The sequence below is a fragment of the Salvia miltiorrhiza genome, chromosome 7 (assembly GCF_028751815.1).
Source record: "Salvia miltiorrhiza cultivar Shanhuang (shh) chromosome 7, IMPLAD_Smil_shh, whole genome shotgun sequence".
In the NCBI taxonomy this organism is placed as follows: domain Eukaryota; kingdom Viridiplantae; phylum Streptophyta; class Magnoliopsida; order Lamiales; family Lamiaceae; genus Salvia; species Salvia miltiorrhiza.
In genome coordinates this window covers 26,571,209-26,590,857 of record NC_080393.1, presented here as the reverse complement: position 1 = coordinate 26,590,857, position 19,649 = coordinate 26,571,209, and the positions used below count along the sequence as shown (strand labels likewise).

The 19,649-nt window shown below is 35.3% G+C and overlaps 1 protein-coding gene across 2 annotated transcripts; it reads right to left on the bottom strand.

Moving 5' to 3' along the window:
• Positions 1 to 12,027: 12,027 nt before the first annotated feature.
• LOC130995724 (uncharacterized) lies at positions 12,028 to 19,330 on the bottom strand. 2 transcript variants are annotated; one of them, XM_057921121.1, is made up of 11 exons: positions 19,087 to 19,330; positions 18,581 to 18,872; positions 17,651 to 17,728; positions 16,959 to 17,533; positions 15,367 to 16,032; positions 15,047 to 15,201; positions 13,828 to 14,036; positions 13,605 to 13,732; positions 13,158 to 13,477; positions 12,979 to 13,082; positions 12,028 to 12,581 (listed from the first exon to the last, which is right to left on the bottom strand). In XM_057921121.1, exons 2-11 carry the CDS (start codon positions 18,852 to 18,854, stop codon positions 12,511 to 12,513), a joined length of 2,580 nt encoding a protein of 859 aa, XP_057777104.1. In that variant the 5' UTR covers positions 18,855 to 18,872; positions 19,087 to 19,330; the 3' UTR covers positions 12,028 to 12,510. The 2 variants fall into 2 exon arrangements, with proteins under 2 accessions (XP_057777104.1, XP_057777103.1); XM_057921120.1 differs by having other exon boundaries at positions 12,028 to 13,082.
• Positions 19,331 to 19,649: the final 319 nt, after the last annotated feature.

Here is a 19,649-nt window from a genome sequence, read left to right as displayed (position 1 = left end):
AACAATCTACTGACCTCAATCAGAGGGATCTCAGTCAGAGATTGAAACGAAACTTTGCACGCAAACAAGGACTCCTGTTTTTACTGAAAACAGTTTTGACCAACAGGGTTGACGACTGATACTGAAATCTCTTCAGTAATGAGTTATCAGTTAAGTTGCTGGAACTTAACTGATCAAAGTAAGGGCTTCAGTCGTGTTTGCTAAGATAGAGATGATATCACTCTTCCTTACTATCAGAGGATAGTTCAGTCAGATTGATATCATACGCAGCGAAAATTAAACTTAGTTTCGTAATAGCCTCGGTGGAGCAGGTTGTTGGATTAAGGTTTCTCTTTGCTGTCAGTCAGTGTTCAGTTTTATCAATTGAAATAGCACAAGTAAGAATATAAAACTGAAAGCTGTAAATAACACAGAGACTTTTACGTGGTTCGGAAAAACCCTTTCCTACATCCACGACTGGTTGATCAGACCAACAATCCACTCCGCAAGTGCTTCACTGGTGCACTGCAAACCGTACCCGTGTGCTTGCCTGGTGCACACAACCGTAAACTGAAGATAACCCCTCTTCAGCACCCACACACCTCGCGTAGGATTTCCCTGCTAAGCACACCTCGTGCTCAGACTTTTCACTCAGAGTTCAGAGTACCTTCCTGAACTCCGAATCACTCAAACACTCTTATGGGGGAGAGGTTTAAACGAGTGCCAACTATACTTACAAAGAACAAGTTCTTTGAAGCAAGTTTGACCTTTGGCTTCTGGGTAAACAGATATATGCCTAGGGTCTAAGAGAATGTATGTAATCAGCAGTGACTGATTTTGGCTTTGGAATTCTCTTATTCGATTCAAGCTTTGGGCGGTTAAGCTTTAGGCTGAGTAGCAATTTCGGCAGAGCTTCAGCTTATGTTGTTGAATCGGTGAAGATTGAAGTGATCCTCGAGCGCTATTTGTAGGAGAATTCTTGAATAGATCCGTTGGCGTAAATCGTCCTCAAGATTTCTTCCGTTGGAGAGCAATTCGAATTTGGGCTGAGACTTCAATCTTCGAGGTTCCTTGTCTGTGTGGAAACGGCTCTCTTTGATGGACAGGAGATGTGACATCTCTGAAAAGTAACCACCAGATATGAATGACCTCTGCAGAGATAAGATATTCTGAGATCTCTGCATTTAATGCGGCTGTACTTGTGCGTACGTGGATTCCTCTGAACGTTGGAAGATCAGTCCTAGGAGGAATGTTCAACTGATACTTGACTTTAGTATCAGTCCTTTGCGCGCATTAAATAATCAGTCTTCAACTGATTCTTCAACTGATACTTCAGTTGGTAACTGCAGTCTTCAGTCTTCAGTCTTCGTTCTTCAGTCTTTAGTCTTCGACACCGCAACTAAACTAGAAACGAACTCTAACACTTGAGTTCAAAACGATTCTAGTCTATTACATATAAGTCCTATGAGTTTTGGTATCATCAAAACAAGGGTTAGGATATTCCACAAGGCTCCCAACACGACTTATTGGTGCCCAAGATAAAATATCCGCGGATTACAAAATCAAATAAAGAAATCAAATCATTCCAAAAACCTCATGAAGAGGATCGTCCTGAAGACGATAATCCCAATATATTTTGCACGTGCACTAAATTATCGTAATATTGGGATTACGAAAAAACTAGACCAAATATTATGGGAAATTGTGAAAATTTAGTTTTACTAAAGTTGCCATGAACTTTGGAAATACGTGAGAATCGTATAAAAGAAAAATGATAGTTGTCGACAACACTTTTTGCCTCAACAAATTGTTAGTTCAATTTGAAGATTATTTGGATCCAAAACAAATGATATTAGAGTGCCAGAAGCACTAAAAAATATAGAAATAAACAATGAGGCAGAGCCTAACTCGCTAAATGAAAATAATAAGATGTTAAGCGAGATTAGTAGCTCAAGGGTTTGAGAAACCCAAAATCAATCAAATATATTCTCGTGTTATACGTGGCATTATGTTTCGTTATTTATATAACATTTATGGCAGTAATCATTGACATAGATATCAAATTTATGGACGTTATGGTTATATTATTATATAGGCCATTGAACATGGACATATATGTGAAAGTCCATAACTGATTAAATGAATTCTTTCCGAAGAAAGAACATTTGTGAATACTCAAAACTTGAGGAAGTTAACTCATGTCTAAATATGAGTTTTGAAAAACTTAGTTAAACGAAATATCATCTCGACCCGAAGATCGAGAATCTCCCAGATAGAGTATTTCAAACCAATCGACTATATTTTATATGTATTAGTCGACCTACCCAAAGAAGATTTTGAATAATAGCACATCCTTTTAGCTATCAAACGATTATTCTATCACTTGAAGTTGATAAAGACACACCTAGACCAAAAGAAAATAACGAAGTTATTTAGGACCCGAAGTTCCTTACTTGTGTGCTATTGAAGCACTGCTTTTATCATGCATGATATACAATTCGAAGTTGACTTGCTAGCAAGATTTAATGTTTCTTCAAGAAGGAGAATTTTAAATGATATTAACCATGTTATTGGTTATATTCAAAGCAAATTACAATTGGTCTATGTTATGAAAGAAATCGAAATTCAAAATTGATGGATGATGTTGATTATTTATTTAATTTCGAAAACTATATTGAACACATTCAAGATTGTTATCTTGAGGGGAAGCATGATCTTTTAAATAGTTTCGAAAATTAGACTTTGAAGGTCAATGGCCCTGAAGGCCAAATGGTTGTACTCTTTTTCCCTTACTAAGTTTTTTCCTACAAGGTTTTCTTAGTTAAGGTTTTTAACGAGGCAACTAGTATAATATATGAGTAAATATACATCTTGTACTTTTTTCCTCTACCGAATTTTTCCCATAGGGTTTTTACGGAGATGTTTTTAACAAGGCATGGACATCTAGACTCTAACATCAAATGAGGAGTTTCTTTGAAGTCAAATTGCACGCAACTCAAAGGATACATGAAGATTCGATCGAGTGATAAATTGGTGGACTTATGCACAAAGACATTACCAACATCGACTTTCAGAAAGCTAATACACAAGATCGGCAGGCATCGACTCAAAGATATACAATGATCATTTTCAAGGGGAGCAGCTGTACTCTTTTTCCTTAGACTAGGTTTTTGTCACATTGAATTTTTCCTAGCAAGGTTTTAATGAGGCAGCATATTTTTAGAGTTAGTCATTTAAGGAGGAGTGTTGTAAATATATATAAAATATATATTTCCCTATTAAATGACTTAACCCTAAACCTTAACCCTAGCTTTGTATCTCCTATAAATAGAGGCATTTAGTCCTCATAATAAGACGCTCCTGCAGATTTATTCTCTTTATGCTCTCTACGCTATTCTCTCTTCTTCTCCTCTTCTCTCTAGTTTATAACAGATAATTATTTATAAATCACAATGATATTTGTTATAAATAGTGAGTTGAGTGAGAATATTTATTGGGTATTGATTTTATATTTAGAAAGTGACATTAAATTGAGACGTTCGAATAAAAAATGTGATAAATTGAAACAGATTAAATACTACTAAATATTTCTCCATAAAATATTGTATAGTTCACATAAATGAAGCTACAAATATCAAATCCCATGAAAATATAGCTCACAAGTTGATGGGACTCGACTTAAATACTCTATTCATCCCATTATTAATGGCACATATTACTTTTTGGATTATCCCATCCTAAATGACTCATTTTCAATTTAGGAAAAAATATGGGGTCAATTAACAAATTAATTAACCCCTAATTACACCACCTAATCTGAACTTCACAAAATAAAACTAAAATCATTTCATTTTTGTTGCCATCTTCACATCCGTCATTCTCTCTCTGTGCAATTGTCTCTCTCTTTGCGCACTAGTCTCCACCGCCCGCTCGCCGCAACCTCCACCCACGTTGCCACCTCATCTATCCACGTCGCCGCCTTTGCACCGTTCAGCGGCGCGCTCTACCGTCTTCTCTAGAGTTTCACCTTTTTGTTTCTGGATTTGAGATGTGTAGATCTCTTTGTTTCTATTTTTGTCTTCAAAATTTGGGTTTCGATTTTGTTTTGATTTTTGTTTCTCTTGTTTGTGGGTTTTGCATAATTATTTTGTTGAATACGAGCTGAATTCTTGATTGACAAATCTCTTTCATTTCAATTTTTATTTCTGAATTTTGCATAATTATTCCGGTGAATTCAAGCTGAATTCTTGATGGGTAGATCTCTTATGTTTCTGGATTTGCATAAATCAAGCTGAACAAATTGGTAATGAACAAATTCTTAAACACACTATTAATTCTCTAATTTTATCATTTTTTAAATTTTCGTGTTAAAAAATTATGTGCCATAAATAAATAATGGGATAGAGGGAGTAAAGATTAATTTTTAATATCTTCACTTTACAATTTGAGTCAGACCTCTCCAATACAAATACGTCAATAAATGATTATGAGAAAACACAATTATGTGGGGAAAAAAAATGTTGCAGCAGCAAACATGTAAATTAAATAGATAACCTTAAGATGTGAGAAATCCGCAGATAATCATAACATTTCCACTTCAGCAGTAGACACATACGCCACAATTATAAGCTGAGCATTGACCAGAGCATAAATCATCTATAATCCTAAGTTGAAGATTTGCACATCATGCTGCTACGTGTTACAATTATTTGGTAACGAAAGGGAAATATACAGTTATAATAACAATAATATATATATATATATATAGGGGAAGGCTAAAATAAGAACGGTTCTTAAAATATAAATTAGGAACCATTTTCAGCCCTTAGATCATCAAGATCTACGGTTGATTCATCACCTTGTTGGATCAATTCATGGTCCTGAGTTCGAATCTCAAAGGTAGCAAAAAATTATTTTTCGCAATTCGTACCTTTATACAGTTTATTCATGCGTGTTATACATAAAATTCATGCATTTTTACTAGTTCGTAATTCTTAAAATAAGGGTGGTTTATTGAATAACCGCTCCCTATATATATATATATATATATATATATATATATATATACAGTTATAATAACAACGGAAGGGCAGGAAAATTTTCGCAGCGACCATGAATTCATCTAATAAATTGATGAATCAATCATAAATTTTGATATATTTTTATTTTAGTCCACCTTAAAATGACAATATATATACATATAGGGAATGACTCCAATAAAATTTCGTGAGATATAGGTTCTAATGAGATCTCTTATATATAATGAGATCTTAGATTGATTTGTAGGTGTTGATTTAATTTATTATATAGCTGATATTTATTTAGATGGAGAAAATTTTTACCTAAGTTTAAATTCTGAAGGGACCAAAAACTTTATTAAATTTTTTAATATCGTTATTCAACATTATATAGAGACTTATTCATTAGTCTCACATATCACAAAATATCTCACTCGAACGTAACCCCTTTTTTTTAATTAATTAGGATTACAAGAGGTATCTAAATACAATCAAATAAGTCATCCGCATACAGACGGAACCTCAGCACCACACAAATGTGAAAAAATAACAGTACGCATGCGGAACCACTACACCACACAAAGGTGAAAAAAATATTATTATTTTTAATTAGGATTACAAGAGGTATCTAAATACAATCAAATAAGCCACCCACATGCAGGCAGAACCTCTACACCACACAAAAGTGAAAAAATAACCGCACACATGCGAAATCACTACACCACAAAAAGGTGGAAGAACTACTCTCATGTATTCGGAATTGAACCCAAGGCCTCTCACAAAGTAGAGTCTTTGGGTGCCTCAGTTTTGCCACTTGAGTTAGGTCTCATTTGCAAAATGTAAATTAGAAAATAAGTATGGGATTTTGTAGATTCCATTCCTCTCATAGTATATAGGTCCAAATCTGGACCACACAATTTGACTACGTGGCTCATTAAGAGCGTGACACGTGACAGATGTCTTCCAAAGCCTTTCGAGGCAAAATATACAAAGAGATAAAATAGGAATAAAATTTTTAAAATAAAAAAAAAACTTTTTTCTTAGAAAATTCATTTTTTTTCCTACGACCGTCGTCGAAATTATAGATATAATTGAACACAAATATGCATAACGTTTGATATAAATATGCATGAAAATATGACTCGTTAGGTGACTAGCGACGAGAGCCACCTAACGATGTCACATAGTATTATGCATATAATTGAATACGAATATGTATAAAGGAAAACATAAATATGCATAAAGTTACACATTAATATACATAACACTATTCGACCCGTCAGGTGACCAATGACAAGAGGCACTTGACGGATCATATATTCCCATGCATATTTCTATCCAAAGTTATGCATATTTGTATTTACCTTTATGCATATTTTTGTTCATTATATACATAACTATAGCGGTAACGAGCAGCGGCGAGAGCACCAGATGAATCGCATAGTGATATTTTCTCATGAATATTTCTATCCAACGATATACATATTTGTGCTTATGTTTATGCACATTTGTATTCAATTATATGCATAATTTTGACGACGACCGTGGGAAATTTTTTTATTGTCGATATATATATATATATATATATATATATATATATATATATATATAGGGGAGGGATCTATAGAGAATCCCTATATAATAAAGAATAGAGAATTAATGCTTACCGTCCGATCTTGAGAAATAAGCGGCCATGATCAATTCCGAATATTAGTTAAAAAATCTTGTTTAATTAAAATAAATCATTTTAATATTCATAAAAGGGTTATTCAGTCTTTTAAACCCCACACACGATCTGCAGAAATCTCTCTCTTCCGAAATTCACGCCTCCACCTTCATTCATTCTTTTATTCTGTAAATTATTAGGGTTTTCATAATTCCTGCAAATCAAACAATCCGTTGAAGACCCTCGGTTTTTCAGCGAATTTTTTTTGAAGAAAATCGGTCGCCGGCATCAACCCGTCCACAGTAGGCCGGATCGTGGTTCCCGGTCGCCGGCATCAACTAGTTTTTCTAAAAGTGACCTGAAATCCGTCATCTTGCATCAGGAGCTTTTTTTAAACTTTAATATTGTATCTTTAATGTGTTTATGATTGAATCCTCTTTTGTTTCATTGCAGAACTACGTCAGCCCAATCCCCAAAGCGTCCTGGTCGTGTGGGTGCTGCATTGAGCTTAATTACTGAAAATTTGGGGAAATTCTTGCTTTTACGAAATCTGAATATATTCTACTCATTCAGAAAAATTGTATTATGTTCATTTACAAATTGTGATTACATAATATATTCATGAATATTATACTTTATTCATATTCACTATACTGTATTCATTGAGTATTAGTTAATTTATTCAGTTTCTTGTTTTACTTATTCGGTTTATAACAAAGTGGTATTCGATGAATTTTCAATATTATTCACTATAATTTTAGTGAATTATGCACTTAGCTTATGTGATGTTTTCGTCCATATTTACACATTTGTAGGCGATTGATTCCTTATTCACATAAATATGATGTTTATTCGGTAAATTTTGAACAATATTCAGATACAATTTATTCATGAAAAATGCTACTTTATTCAACAAAATAGTTTCCTTATTCACAATTTATGAGTATCATATAAATTATTCAGAAAACTATTATCCTTATTCGCATAAATATGATTTTTATTCAGTACGTCATGAACAATATTCGAATACGATATATTCATGAATAACGTTACTTTATTCAACAAAATATTTTCCTTACTCACAATTTATGAGTAACAGTTACGTTTTTCTGCAAATTATTATCCCTATTCGCAAAAATATAATTCTTATTTGGATACGTTTTGAACAATATTCAAATACAATATAATTATTTATTATCACACAAAGAACCAAATTAATATGTACAGGTTTTGAAATAATGAAAAAAATAAAATGCTACATGAATTACTAATTTTATTTAAGCGATTAAGAGTTAATTAAGTTATGCATAATTAATTATTGGATTAATAAAAATATAAATTAGGTGAAGATTCTATTATTTATTTGCATAATATTAATTTGTGAATACACATTAAAATTATTTGAACAAATAAAAAATGTGGATGAGCTCATGAATTCGAGTATATAAAATAATTGTGAAAAAAAAAACCATAAATAACGTCAAATATACTGGAGATGGGAACAGGAATAGGGATGATGTGATATTTTTTGGAATTAATTACAATGTTCAAACATAATAAAGGAGAAGAAAATTTGATATATAAAATGGACATAAAAATCGACGGAAAAAAAAAAAAGGAAAAAGAGGATGATTTCAAATCTTACCAAATATGCAAAGATTATGTGTATCTTTATTCCATAAAAAAATCGGTTACAAATTATGGGATACACAAAATCTTACCATGCATATTAAAAATATTTTCGGTTACTACTAGAAGTACATTGACATAATTAACCTTTTCAGACATAATTAATTAAATAAATCTGGAAAATGCAGATCCATTGGATTGCTTCAAATCAACGGCCTAGATCCTTTCTTCATTCTCTCTACATTTAGCCTTCTTTTTTGATCCCTTCCCTATATATATATATATATATATATATATATATATATATAGAATAAAAACACTCTTAAGTGTATAAAATATAAATGATTTTCAGCTCTTAGATCATCAAGATCTACGGTTGATTCGTAACCCTTTTGGATGAATTCGTGGTCATGGGTTCGAATCCCAAAGGTAGCAAAAATTTATTTTTCACAATTCGTAACCATGTTGGATGAATTCGTAACCCTGTTGGATAAAATTCGTACATTAAAAAACGTTTATATTTATATTTTAAGAAGTGTTTTCACTGTAGCCCTTCCCTATATATATATATATATATATATATATATGGTTACGAATCAACCGTAGATCTTAATGATCTAAGGGCTGAAAATTAATTATATATTTTAGGGTTAAGTATCAATTTAGCCCCTAACGTAGAGGCCCCTGTAGCCAATACAACCCTATGCGCAGGGGTGTCTCAACTAAACCCCTAAGGTCCATGTTTTGCGTCAAGTAAACCCCTCCGTCTAACGGAGAGTTAACTCCGTCAAAAATTTTAATTTTTTTTTTATTTTTTTTATTTTGTGGGGCCCACCATTAAGGGCAAAACATGTTCTCCCTCCTGCTGCCGCCTCCAGACGGCAGCGCCGCCACCGGAGCCGGTGAGTCGGCTTGCCGGAATTTAGAGCGAAGAGATATTAGGGATTGAGAAATTGGGGATTTCCTGTGGCATCAGAAGGAGAGAGAGGCGAGATGGGGAGAACGAAGAGGGGAAGAGTGAGGCGCGGCGGCTTGCCGGAATTTAGACCGAAGAGATATTAGGGATTGAGAAATTGGGGATTTCCTGTGGAATCAGAAGGAGAGAGAGGCGAGATGGGGAGAACGAAGAGGGGAAGAGTGAGGCGACGCTGCTATTGTCGCCGACGATTGGTGAGAGGCGGTGGCGGCTGGGCGCAGCTGTGGTGAGGAGAAAACAGAGGGAGAACGAGAGAGAGGGAGAGAGGTCGAAGGGGGCGAGAGATGAGGGAAGAAGGGAGATAGGAAGAAGGGGGAAGGGAGAGGAGGCAGGACCGCCGGCTCCGGTGGCGGCGCTGCCGTCTGGAGGCGGCAGCAGGAGGGAGACCGAGAGGGAGAACATGTTTTGCCCTTAATGGTGGGCCCCACAAAATAAAAAAATAAAAAAAAATTAAAATTCGGACGGAGTTAACTCCCCGTTAGACGGAGGGGTTTACTTGACGCAAAACATGGACCTTAGGGGTTTAGTTGAGACACCCCTGCGCATAGGGTTGTATTGGCTACAGGGGCCTCTACGTTAGGGGCTAAATTGATACTTAACCCTATATTTTATATTTTAATAAGTGTTTTTATTTTAGCCTTCCCCTATATATATATATATATATATATATAGGGTGTGGTTTTAGAGAGAACTACATTATTTGTGAGAACCATCAAAATCTAATGCATCCACTGTAAAAATTAATGCATTCGCTGTTAAAATTAATGCACTCAAAAAAATAAAAAAATTGCTCCATTCAGGATTCGAACCCAGGATCTGCATTCATTCAACAAGATGATGCATCCACTGTAGATCTTGATGATCGAATGACTGAAAATGGTTCTCCGTTCTTTTTTATTTAGTAGTTCTTTATTGAACCTCTCCCTATATATATATAGAGGGAGTGGATCACGTAGATCCACTCCCTTATACTAGTATATAGTTCTTAGCGGGTTATCACACAATGTGGCCATGTGGCAGCCTTCCAGGCAAAAAACGCGGAGGGGTTAAATGGTCATTTCAGAATTTTATTTATTTATACCAAAAAATTATTTTTTTTTCCCCGGGGTCATCGTCAAAATTATGCATATAATTGAACACTAGATGGTTTGCATACTGATACTTTCCCATGCATATTTCTATCCAGCGTCATGCATATTTGGGTTTATGTTTATGCATATTGGTGTTTAATCATATGCATAGTTTTGATGACGACCGCGGGAAAAAAATAAATTTTCGGTAAAAAAAAAATAAAATCAAAATGACCATTTAACCCCTCCGTATTTTTGGCCTTGGAAGGCTTTGGAAGCCCTTGGGAGACTGAGCGCGCCACGTGCCCCCATTGTATGGTCCAAATTTGAACCTATATACTATGAGGGGAGTGAATACTAAATGATCCCACCCCTATATATATATATATATATATATATATATGGGGTCGCGCTCCAGTGTGACCCCCTATTTTTCGTGAGACACTGAGTACAATGAATAAGACATATATAATGATGAACAAGGGCCACAAGACAGTATATACTGATGAATAACGAAATTTAAAATATTTGGCTCTCTCCAGGATTCAAATCCTAAAAAAAAAATTCTCCCTCTAGATACAATATCAGCCATAGAATTGATTAAATAAACACACGAGATTGTGTCTTAGGTCTCACTAAAAATAGGGGGTCTCATTGGAGCGCTCCCTTTTATATATATATAGGCGCGCGTTCCAGTGAGACCCTTTATTTTTCGTGTAACATGAGGACAATGAATAAGACATATAATACTAATGAACACGACGTATATCTAACGAACAAGATGTATATACTAATGAAAAATAAAATTTAAAAAATTGGCAATGAATAAGACATATATACTGATGAATAACAAAATTTAAAATATTCTGCTCCCTCCAGGATTCGAACCCTGCGAAAAAAAAATCACACTCCAGATACAATATCAGCCATAGGATTGATGAAATAAACGCACCAGTTCATGCCCTAAATCTCACTAAAATTAGAGGGTTATGGGGTCTCATTGGAGTGACATGGAGCATTTCTTAAGATATAAAATAATAATCATTTTTAGCCCTTAAATCATCAAGATCTATGATTGATTCTTAATCCTGTTGGATGGATTTATGGTCCTGAGTTCGAATCCCAAAGGTAGCAAAAAGTTATTTTTCACAATTCATACCTTTATACAGCGAATTCATATGTGTTATATATATATATATATATATATATATATATATATAGGGGTGGGCTATCGTGAGAGCACCTCTTAAAATAAGAAATGAGAATTAGGAAAAATGTATGAATTTTATGTAGATTACGTATGAATTCGCTGTATAAAGATATGAATTGCAAAAAATAAATTTTTGTTATCTTTGGGATTCGAATTCAAGACCATCCAATAGGATGATGAATCAACCGTAGATCTTGATAATCTAAGGGATGAATATGATTCTTATTTTATATCTTAAGAAGCGTACTTATTTTAACCATCCCCTATATATATATACTCTGCGTGTATTTTAGTTTGGAAGCTCTTGAAAGGCATCTGGCACATGTCACGCTTCTAATGCGCCACATACACACATTATGTGATCCATATTTTGAATTTATATATTATGATAAAGGGGGGATGTATATGATCATAAGCTAATCAAGTGTCAAGACGAAGGGCATGAAAATATGAATTTTCTACAAACAGGAAAATAGCAATTCCGGAGAAACACAGTATCATTATATAAATTGTAAGTTTTCAAGGATTACAAGAAAATCAGATACAAAATATGCTTACATGTTTCACACTGATGGACGAGACTATAGTTGACAACAACAATATAATCTCAGATGCAAAGCTAATTTTCACACAAATCTACGGGTGAAAGGGATGCACAATAGTTTCCGCAAAGTCTACCTCAACTACATAGGCTACATCTCAAATCAAATCAAAACTTGTATGAATTAATTCCTACAATAACGAGCACAGGCATGGACCTGGAAGGCCTCAAGTCCCCTAAGCCGACTCTCTCAACACAATATGAGAGTGTAGCAGATGCTGGCTTTAGGTAGAGAAACTCGTCTCACCACAATTTACAGCTCATATCAACAGAGAAACCGGCAACAAGCCAGAGCCATCTTGCAATTTGTATCTCCGTGCCAGAACCATCAAAATAAACAAACTGAACAACAAAAGCCACCTCAAAGTATACCAGTTGCAATGCTCGAGGTTGTATTTATCTTTAGAGATTGCTCAGGAACATAAGTAAGACCTATCACACCAAAAAGTCCAATTGTTATCCTAAGAAACTGGGTCTTGGCAATTTAAAATGAAGAAAGCAACTAGAAACTTTTACTACCATAAAATGAAAAGCATCAATGGACTTTTTTTTCCATCTCTATTACAATTCACACTTCAATCAATACATGTACTCTTTAGATCAGAAGTTCATATGTTTTTAAAAGACTAGCTCTTCTCATCACGAGCGAAATTTTGAATCAAAATTGATGAAAATATGCATCAAGGCAATGCCATGAATTGATGAAAATATGCATCAATAAAAATATTTCTTTCTACTTCTTCTGTGTTTTTTTTTTCAAAAATAATAAAAAAATAAACAAAAAAAATCAAATTTGTAAATTTCAGGTGTAATAGGAGCTGCTTTTTACCTTTCGCCCTAACCTCTACTTGAAGAGAATCAAGAGTGATTATTCCATCAGTCAATGGAAGAACTTCAAGCTTAACAGTTGCTGTAGATTGAGAAGGGACGCATCTGGTGCAAGGAGAGATAAAACACTTAGGGGCTAAGTTGAAAGAAAAACAAACAGAAAGATTAAAGATAACATACCCTAAAGGAACTCTACTCTGTAGCCATAAATGGCTGCAACCCATATCAGTGTTTGGAACCACGTCAGGTACAGTTTGCTCATTGCCAGATACAGATTGTGGACCGTCTTCCACTTTGTGCCCATGTTTTAGAGAGACTGAGCTCTGCCCATGAAAAACAGCTGCTCGCCAATCACTTGCTAACTCAGTGGAAGCCGAAAATGGACTCACAGGAGAATTACTCAAGGACACTACAGAAGGAGGAGAAGTAAATGAAGCTGGTGCAAGAATTGTTAATGTCAGGTCCTCAGATGTCATATTTGATGCTTGAAGTGTTAAAACCTGAAAGTTCAAACAATTAATATTTGCAGCAATTCAGTGTTAACACTTAGAAAATGAAAAAAAAAAAAAAAAAAAAAAGAAAAGAAAAGAAAAGAAAAGAAGGAACACAGTTGAATTCATATATAACCTGAACTGGAAGCTGGGTTCCATCGGATCCAAGAGCTTGCCCAGACATCTCAGATGCCACAGATATCATAAGATCCCTTGAAATACGAGGCCGCCAGCTTGTCGGCTGCTTAAAGAACAACTTTGATTCTACAACATGCAACCGATAGAATAATAATACCATAAACATAAGGCTCTCGTCACTAAGTTAATATCGAACCTATCTAAATTTTACATAAATGTACCGGTATAATTGCATCGACATGATACAAGCACAGCAAATTGATCAGTAGACGATCCATTATTTTTTGCTCCAGAATTCAAGTGCGGCAAACTTGATGCAGCAGATGCTGCTGATACACGTGAAAGTCGTGGATTACCATCACTGTGACCCTTCCCATGCTTCCACATTGAAGTTGCTGGTTTCAGAATAAAAGAATGTTCTTCACCTCTCCTGTCAATTATACACCATATGCAACCTCTTAGATGTTTGAGATTAAGGAAGAAAAATAAACCAACAGGAAAAAAAAAAAAAAAACAAGGTCCCTGAGTAGGACATGACAATTCCTGTTATATCTGCAATATCAAGTGAAAAATGAACAAACGCTCAAAACAGATCAAGAGAAGCTTCTGTTTATATCTGGATGAATAGTTCCATTGAAACTTGAAAGAAAAGAAACTGTTCAAGACTAAACATTTCTTTATTTTTTAGATTCCAAACCAACTCTTACTATGCAAAAGCTTGATGTACCATTGGACAAGCCACTGTGTCCCTTTTATAAGATCAACTACCAGCAGCATTCTCTTGGACATAATACATCATCATACTTACCTTATTATTTGGAAATATTAGGGACTTCAGTTGTTGTGTTTATGGCTTTTGGCAAGAATTGACAGTCAAGTATAAAATTCTTAGTTGCCTAAGAAGCAGAATGATAGTATTACCCAAGCACAGGACAGCTACACATAATTTATGTTGTACTTAAAATCACAGATCTGATACACTTTGTTTATGGACTTACGGCTGGCAAAAAAGTAAACTACACTTTTCTGACTGTGTTCTAAATTTAATAAAGCCCAAGCACAGATAGCAAAAGTTTTGTAAAAGTATATTGAAGATTACGAACCAGCAGCACAATACTCCAGGCTTCAGTCACGCATGGTAAAGCACAATACAATATCTAATTATCTTTCTATGTGCTGGGAACAAGACCAGTTTGTACGGGGAGTAAGATATATACAACAGGTTATCACTAAAAAGGATAGTCTCTGTATTTTCAATCGAGATGGTTCTCAAATAACCTTAAAAAAGGAAGAAATAAGTTGTTCGGGGATATTGCAAATGAAGCATAAGAAAATGCAGAGCAAAAAGCCTTTAAGATGTAAACATGTTCTTAGCAGATCAACAGCAAAAGTTTCATTATTAGCAGGACAACTTAAATAACTCATGTATATGGACAATACCTCAGTTCTAAATTTGGTAAACTGTAGTTGTTCCCAGATTCAATGCAAGCAATAGGTAAAAATAATGGTGGTCCACCTTTTGATGCCTCTTCAAAAATAATTGTTATGGAATCTATGAACACCACTATATTTGGTGCATGAGCGGGGGAAACATTCTGCACAAATAAGTTTAACATTATTTAATGCATTAAAATCCTAAACAAAAGCATCTACTTCTAGTCAGGGCATCTCATGTTTTCTTTTTGAAAGGAAGAATACAATTCATAACACCTAGAGGAATGAAAAAGGAAGTAGGATAAAGGCAGTAAAAGAAACTATACCTTTACGTGTACACAGAGAAGATCATCTGTGTTGCAATCAACAGAAAAAGAATTAATTTCTACAGGTTGAATCAACTCAATTTTTCTCCTCCACCTCCTTCCAGGTGTAAATATTCCTTCCAAACCACATCGAACAGAAAATCTTTCTTGTTGCAGTGGCACACCACGAAAAGATAATAGTCCCTCATCTCCACTTTTTCCACTACCGACAAACTTCTTGAATGAAAATTGATTCCAGTCTTCTGGGTCAATCGTAGGTTTAGTTTCAGGAGTTGTGACAGCTGCTGCAGGTTGTGTAGCTGCAGGTGGTGTAGCTACAGATGGTGTGGCATTTGGAGGGAGTGAGGACATAGAATAACTTCTAAAATGGCCAAAAGAAAAAAGCTGGGAACTTGAAGAGCTAGATACAGCAGGTTTCACAGATGTGCTACGAATACTTGAACTGGAACTCAATGTAGGAGGAGGTGAAGGACGAGATGGAGGAGGAATAGAATTATCCAAAGGAAGTAACCATTTCAATAATTCGCCATAAGGATCTTGATTCAAAGAAGTAGGAATATCCTGATTCTCAATGCTCAGATTTCTGTCTTGATGTTTCTCAAATTGTAAAATCTCCAGGATTGGATCCATAAGAAACTGAATACCAACATTTAATTGTAAAAGCACCTGCATCCTTCCAAAAAATAAAGTGAAATTCAAATCAGTAGTGACACATACAACTCAAGGTTGTGACTGATAAAACAAAATCTGGATGAAACAAGTATTTCATGTAAGCGCTAGTGCAATAAAGCGTCATTATATATGGGCAGGAATGCTACACTTTGCACCTAGTTAAGAGATTCCCCCCACCCCACCCGCACATCACCCGTGCAGGGAGGCCTGCTTATGCAAAGGACACTCAAACATAGTAATGCCTATATCCAGTAGCATGGCTGAAGATTAAGGTGGGCTCAAAAGCAAATTGCAAATACACTAATTCCAACTAAATTACTAGTATATGCGACCACATAGCATACAAAGTTAAGAGAGCTCCTGATTGCAGCATGATTCAGAAACCTTAGATGTATGTTTAACTGGAGGCGTAGCATTTTCAATCAAGAAACTAATTGCATGTAGGGTAAGATACCACAAAATGCCTAGAGCTTATGATTCGCATAGTTATGTATGGACCTTCCACTTCGTTATGATTCAAATCAGTAGTAACAGAACAATTGGCACAACTAACTTCACTGATGTAGCAAGCTTCTGAAAAAAGCATAACTGATAGATAGAGCAAGCCTCTGAAAAAAGCATCAAACACTAGCCTACTCAATAGTGAAAAGTGCAGAAACTAGGACATAACCATCACAAAAGAAATTATAGCTCACACTACCTCTATTTGTAAATATCCAAACCCCATATCAAGCATGATAGAAAAATCACACATATTGCACCTTCAACCTTTTCCATAATAACCTACAGTCCAATATACTAAAACGACTAATTAAATCAGACAAGAAGAGCTAGTCGGTTTTACACTCTTTATAAACACATACATAACAATATAAAAGCAAACAGATATAAACTTTTCCCAAGTTAATGTAAAAACACACCACTATGTCTCCGTTAGGAAGTGAGCAGCACTTGGCAACACCTCTTGCCAGTCCCCCAGATGTGCGTGAGTCAAATTTTCCTCTGTCGATCGAAGCACTAGCAGGATTCTTCTTCTTTGTGGTAGTTGCAGTTTCTAAAGAATCTCCTAGCAGCTGTTCTTCAAATGCAGCGGAAGATTCAGAACAGTCTTCTCCTACTCTTCTCTTAGACCAAAGTGGTTCGTTTGATTCAGCAATTCGCACAAAAAAATGTGAGTTTTCAAATCTTCGAAGCAATTGTTCGGTCTGTCTTTTGTGATCTTCCATCCTAAGAAGAGACTCGCCAGTTGAAACATCCTTAGGTAAATCAATCTTTTCTTCTGTCATGATTTCATCAGTTTGATTATCTTGATCCCCACAATTTGTGACAATGGTCTCAGGGACTGGGCTTGCTTCTCCTTCAATGTTCCCATTTTGTTTTTTGGAGTTTTTCCCAATTCCAGATTTATTCATGACAGCAGCAACTTTAAAAGGTGTAATTATTTCCGTATCCTGCTTATAGGCAGACAAACATGCAAGAATTCGGATTTGTTCACCTAAGATGATGACATATGCAAATTGTAAGAATTAAAAATTAAGATCTAGAAAAATTCAAGCGAAAAAAAAGACAAAAGATTGCCTCAGTAAAATTGCAGACAAGCACAAACAGATACCAGGAAAAACAAAGCTGCGATCCAGAGAGCGCAATGAAAGTATATCTGATGCCTCATTCCAATTGTCCGGAACTTCTTCTGGGGTAAGAAGAAAAACCCACGAGTTAAAATAGTTCAGACAAAGCTTCAAATATAGCAATAAGAGCAACTCCAGTAACGCTAGTTTCAAAAACTAAAAATAAAATAAATAGCTCTGACAAAGCTCTGGGTCAGCTTCATCAGCAAATCAAACCCACTGCCGCACATGTACATGCAGGAAGAGGTTAATGCTTCAAGCAATTCGGATACTGGGATTTATACATAAGCCGAAGCCAAAGATTCATCATCCCCTGTCGGTAAGCTTAGCATCATCATACCAGGTCTACTATCATTCCCAGGCAACGTCTACCTCTCTTTCCTGTCAGCCACATTCCTCTTCCACCTACATCCATCTAAGATGTTTGCCCCAGCTATCACCACCATTCAAAGAGGTGGCAACCTCAACATATCTAATGGGCGTTATTTATACATGAGAAAAAAGAATAGGATAGGCATTATATATGCGGCGATTGCAACGTGATAATATTCAAGAAAATTTAGGAAATAGATATGTCAGGAAACTCCCTCACAAAAAAAAAAAAAAAAAAAAAAAAGATATGTCCAGAAAACTTAGGCTATAACTACTGTGACTTCAAAGGGCAAGCAGGAGCCTGGTGGTCTAATCTTTTTTTTCAGGCTTCAGACAAGAGTTACAAGGCTGGCAACGTTTAGCTCAAATGTCTTAGCAGCCGTAACAGATCTTTGCAGGGATAATTCAGCATGATTATGAGAATGCTTCATAACAATAATATTTCTTTCTTTCAGACAGGCCACAACTATCCAAGACACTAGAAGACTACAATTTTACAAATCAGATCATGCCAGTAATAAAGAGCAAGAGTGTGGTCATACTGCATGGAATAACTATCGACCCATTATCTTCTGTAACATCTATGTGGCTGTCAACTTGATTATTCTTTCCACTTGAATCTGCCGCCATGCCATTCTCATTCCCAAATTCTTCACTTTCTGAGTACCGTGGCTCAGAAGATGTACTTTCTGGAAATGCATCTTCAGCAATCAGACCCTCCAATGTACTAGCAGCTTTGGACACATAATTTGCATCTACCTGAGTCTCTTTAACAGACGGCTGACTATTGTTGGACCTCAGCATCAAAAAATTCATTTTCCACTATAATTGTTTCTGCAAAGTCAGGAAACATCAAATCTTAAGGTTCTAACTGTTTCATGGCCCCAAAGGGAAATTAAAAATAAGCAGGAAGTAAAAACTCATCAATCCAGATTCCTATAATCCTGCACTAACCAAAAAGTCCCCAAATCTAATTTGTCCATTCCATGCGGCTGAATTGGATGCAAAATAATTCGAACTGAATAATCAAAGTGATCCGAAAATTGACCTGATCGGAGATCAGCGGTTCGCCCGAGCAGCGCGAAGCGGTTCGCGACGAATCCGGTTGCGGTGAGACGGAATCGCGGCAGATCTGGCGGTGAGAAGTTGAAGTGGAGTAAGGCTGCCACACTTAATACAGTCTTCTTCCTCGTATTACTTTGGTGCTGTAGTATTAAGATCTTTCAAAAATCTCCATTTTAAGGGGAAAAAGAAATTAAAATGCTTGTTAAACTTGATCTCAAAAAAATGAAATACATATAAATATATTTCTAGGGTTTTACTTTTAACTCCCAATCTTTCGTTTTTAGTACTTAGTTTCTCTATTTTTCTCATTTTGAAACAATAATAATTTATATAATATGATTAAAGATTCAATATTCACATTAATGCTTAGTGTTGATTGTCCCAAATATTAATTGAGAATGTTGATTCAATATTATTTCAATACAATATAGCAAATTTTTAGTGTTTTGGACGAAATTACTCCATCATCCTATCTTGTTCGTACAAAAACACAGACTCACTTTTTTTCTTACTTTCGCACTTCTCTTCTCTCTCTCTCTTAAACCC

Excerpts from the sequence above, each read along its gene's own strand:
- LOC130995724 (XM_057921120.1), bottom strand. The coding sequence starts at position 18,854 with ATGAATTTTTTGATGCTGAGGTCCAACAATAGTCAGCCGTCTGTTAAA. Across the intron at positions 13,478-13,604 it reads GAACCCAGCTTCCAGTTCAG|GTTTTAACACTTCAAGCATC; the intron begins GTTATATATGAA and ends TTGAACTTTCAG. Across the intron at positions 13,083-13,157 it reads CAGAGTAGAGTTCCTTTAGG|ATGCGTCCCTTCTCAATCTA; the intron begins GTATGTTATCTT and ends TCCTTGCACCAG.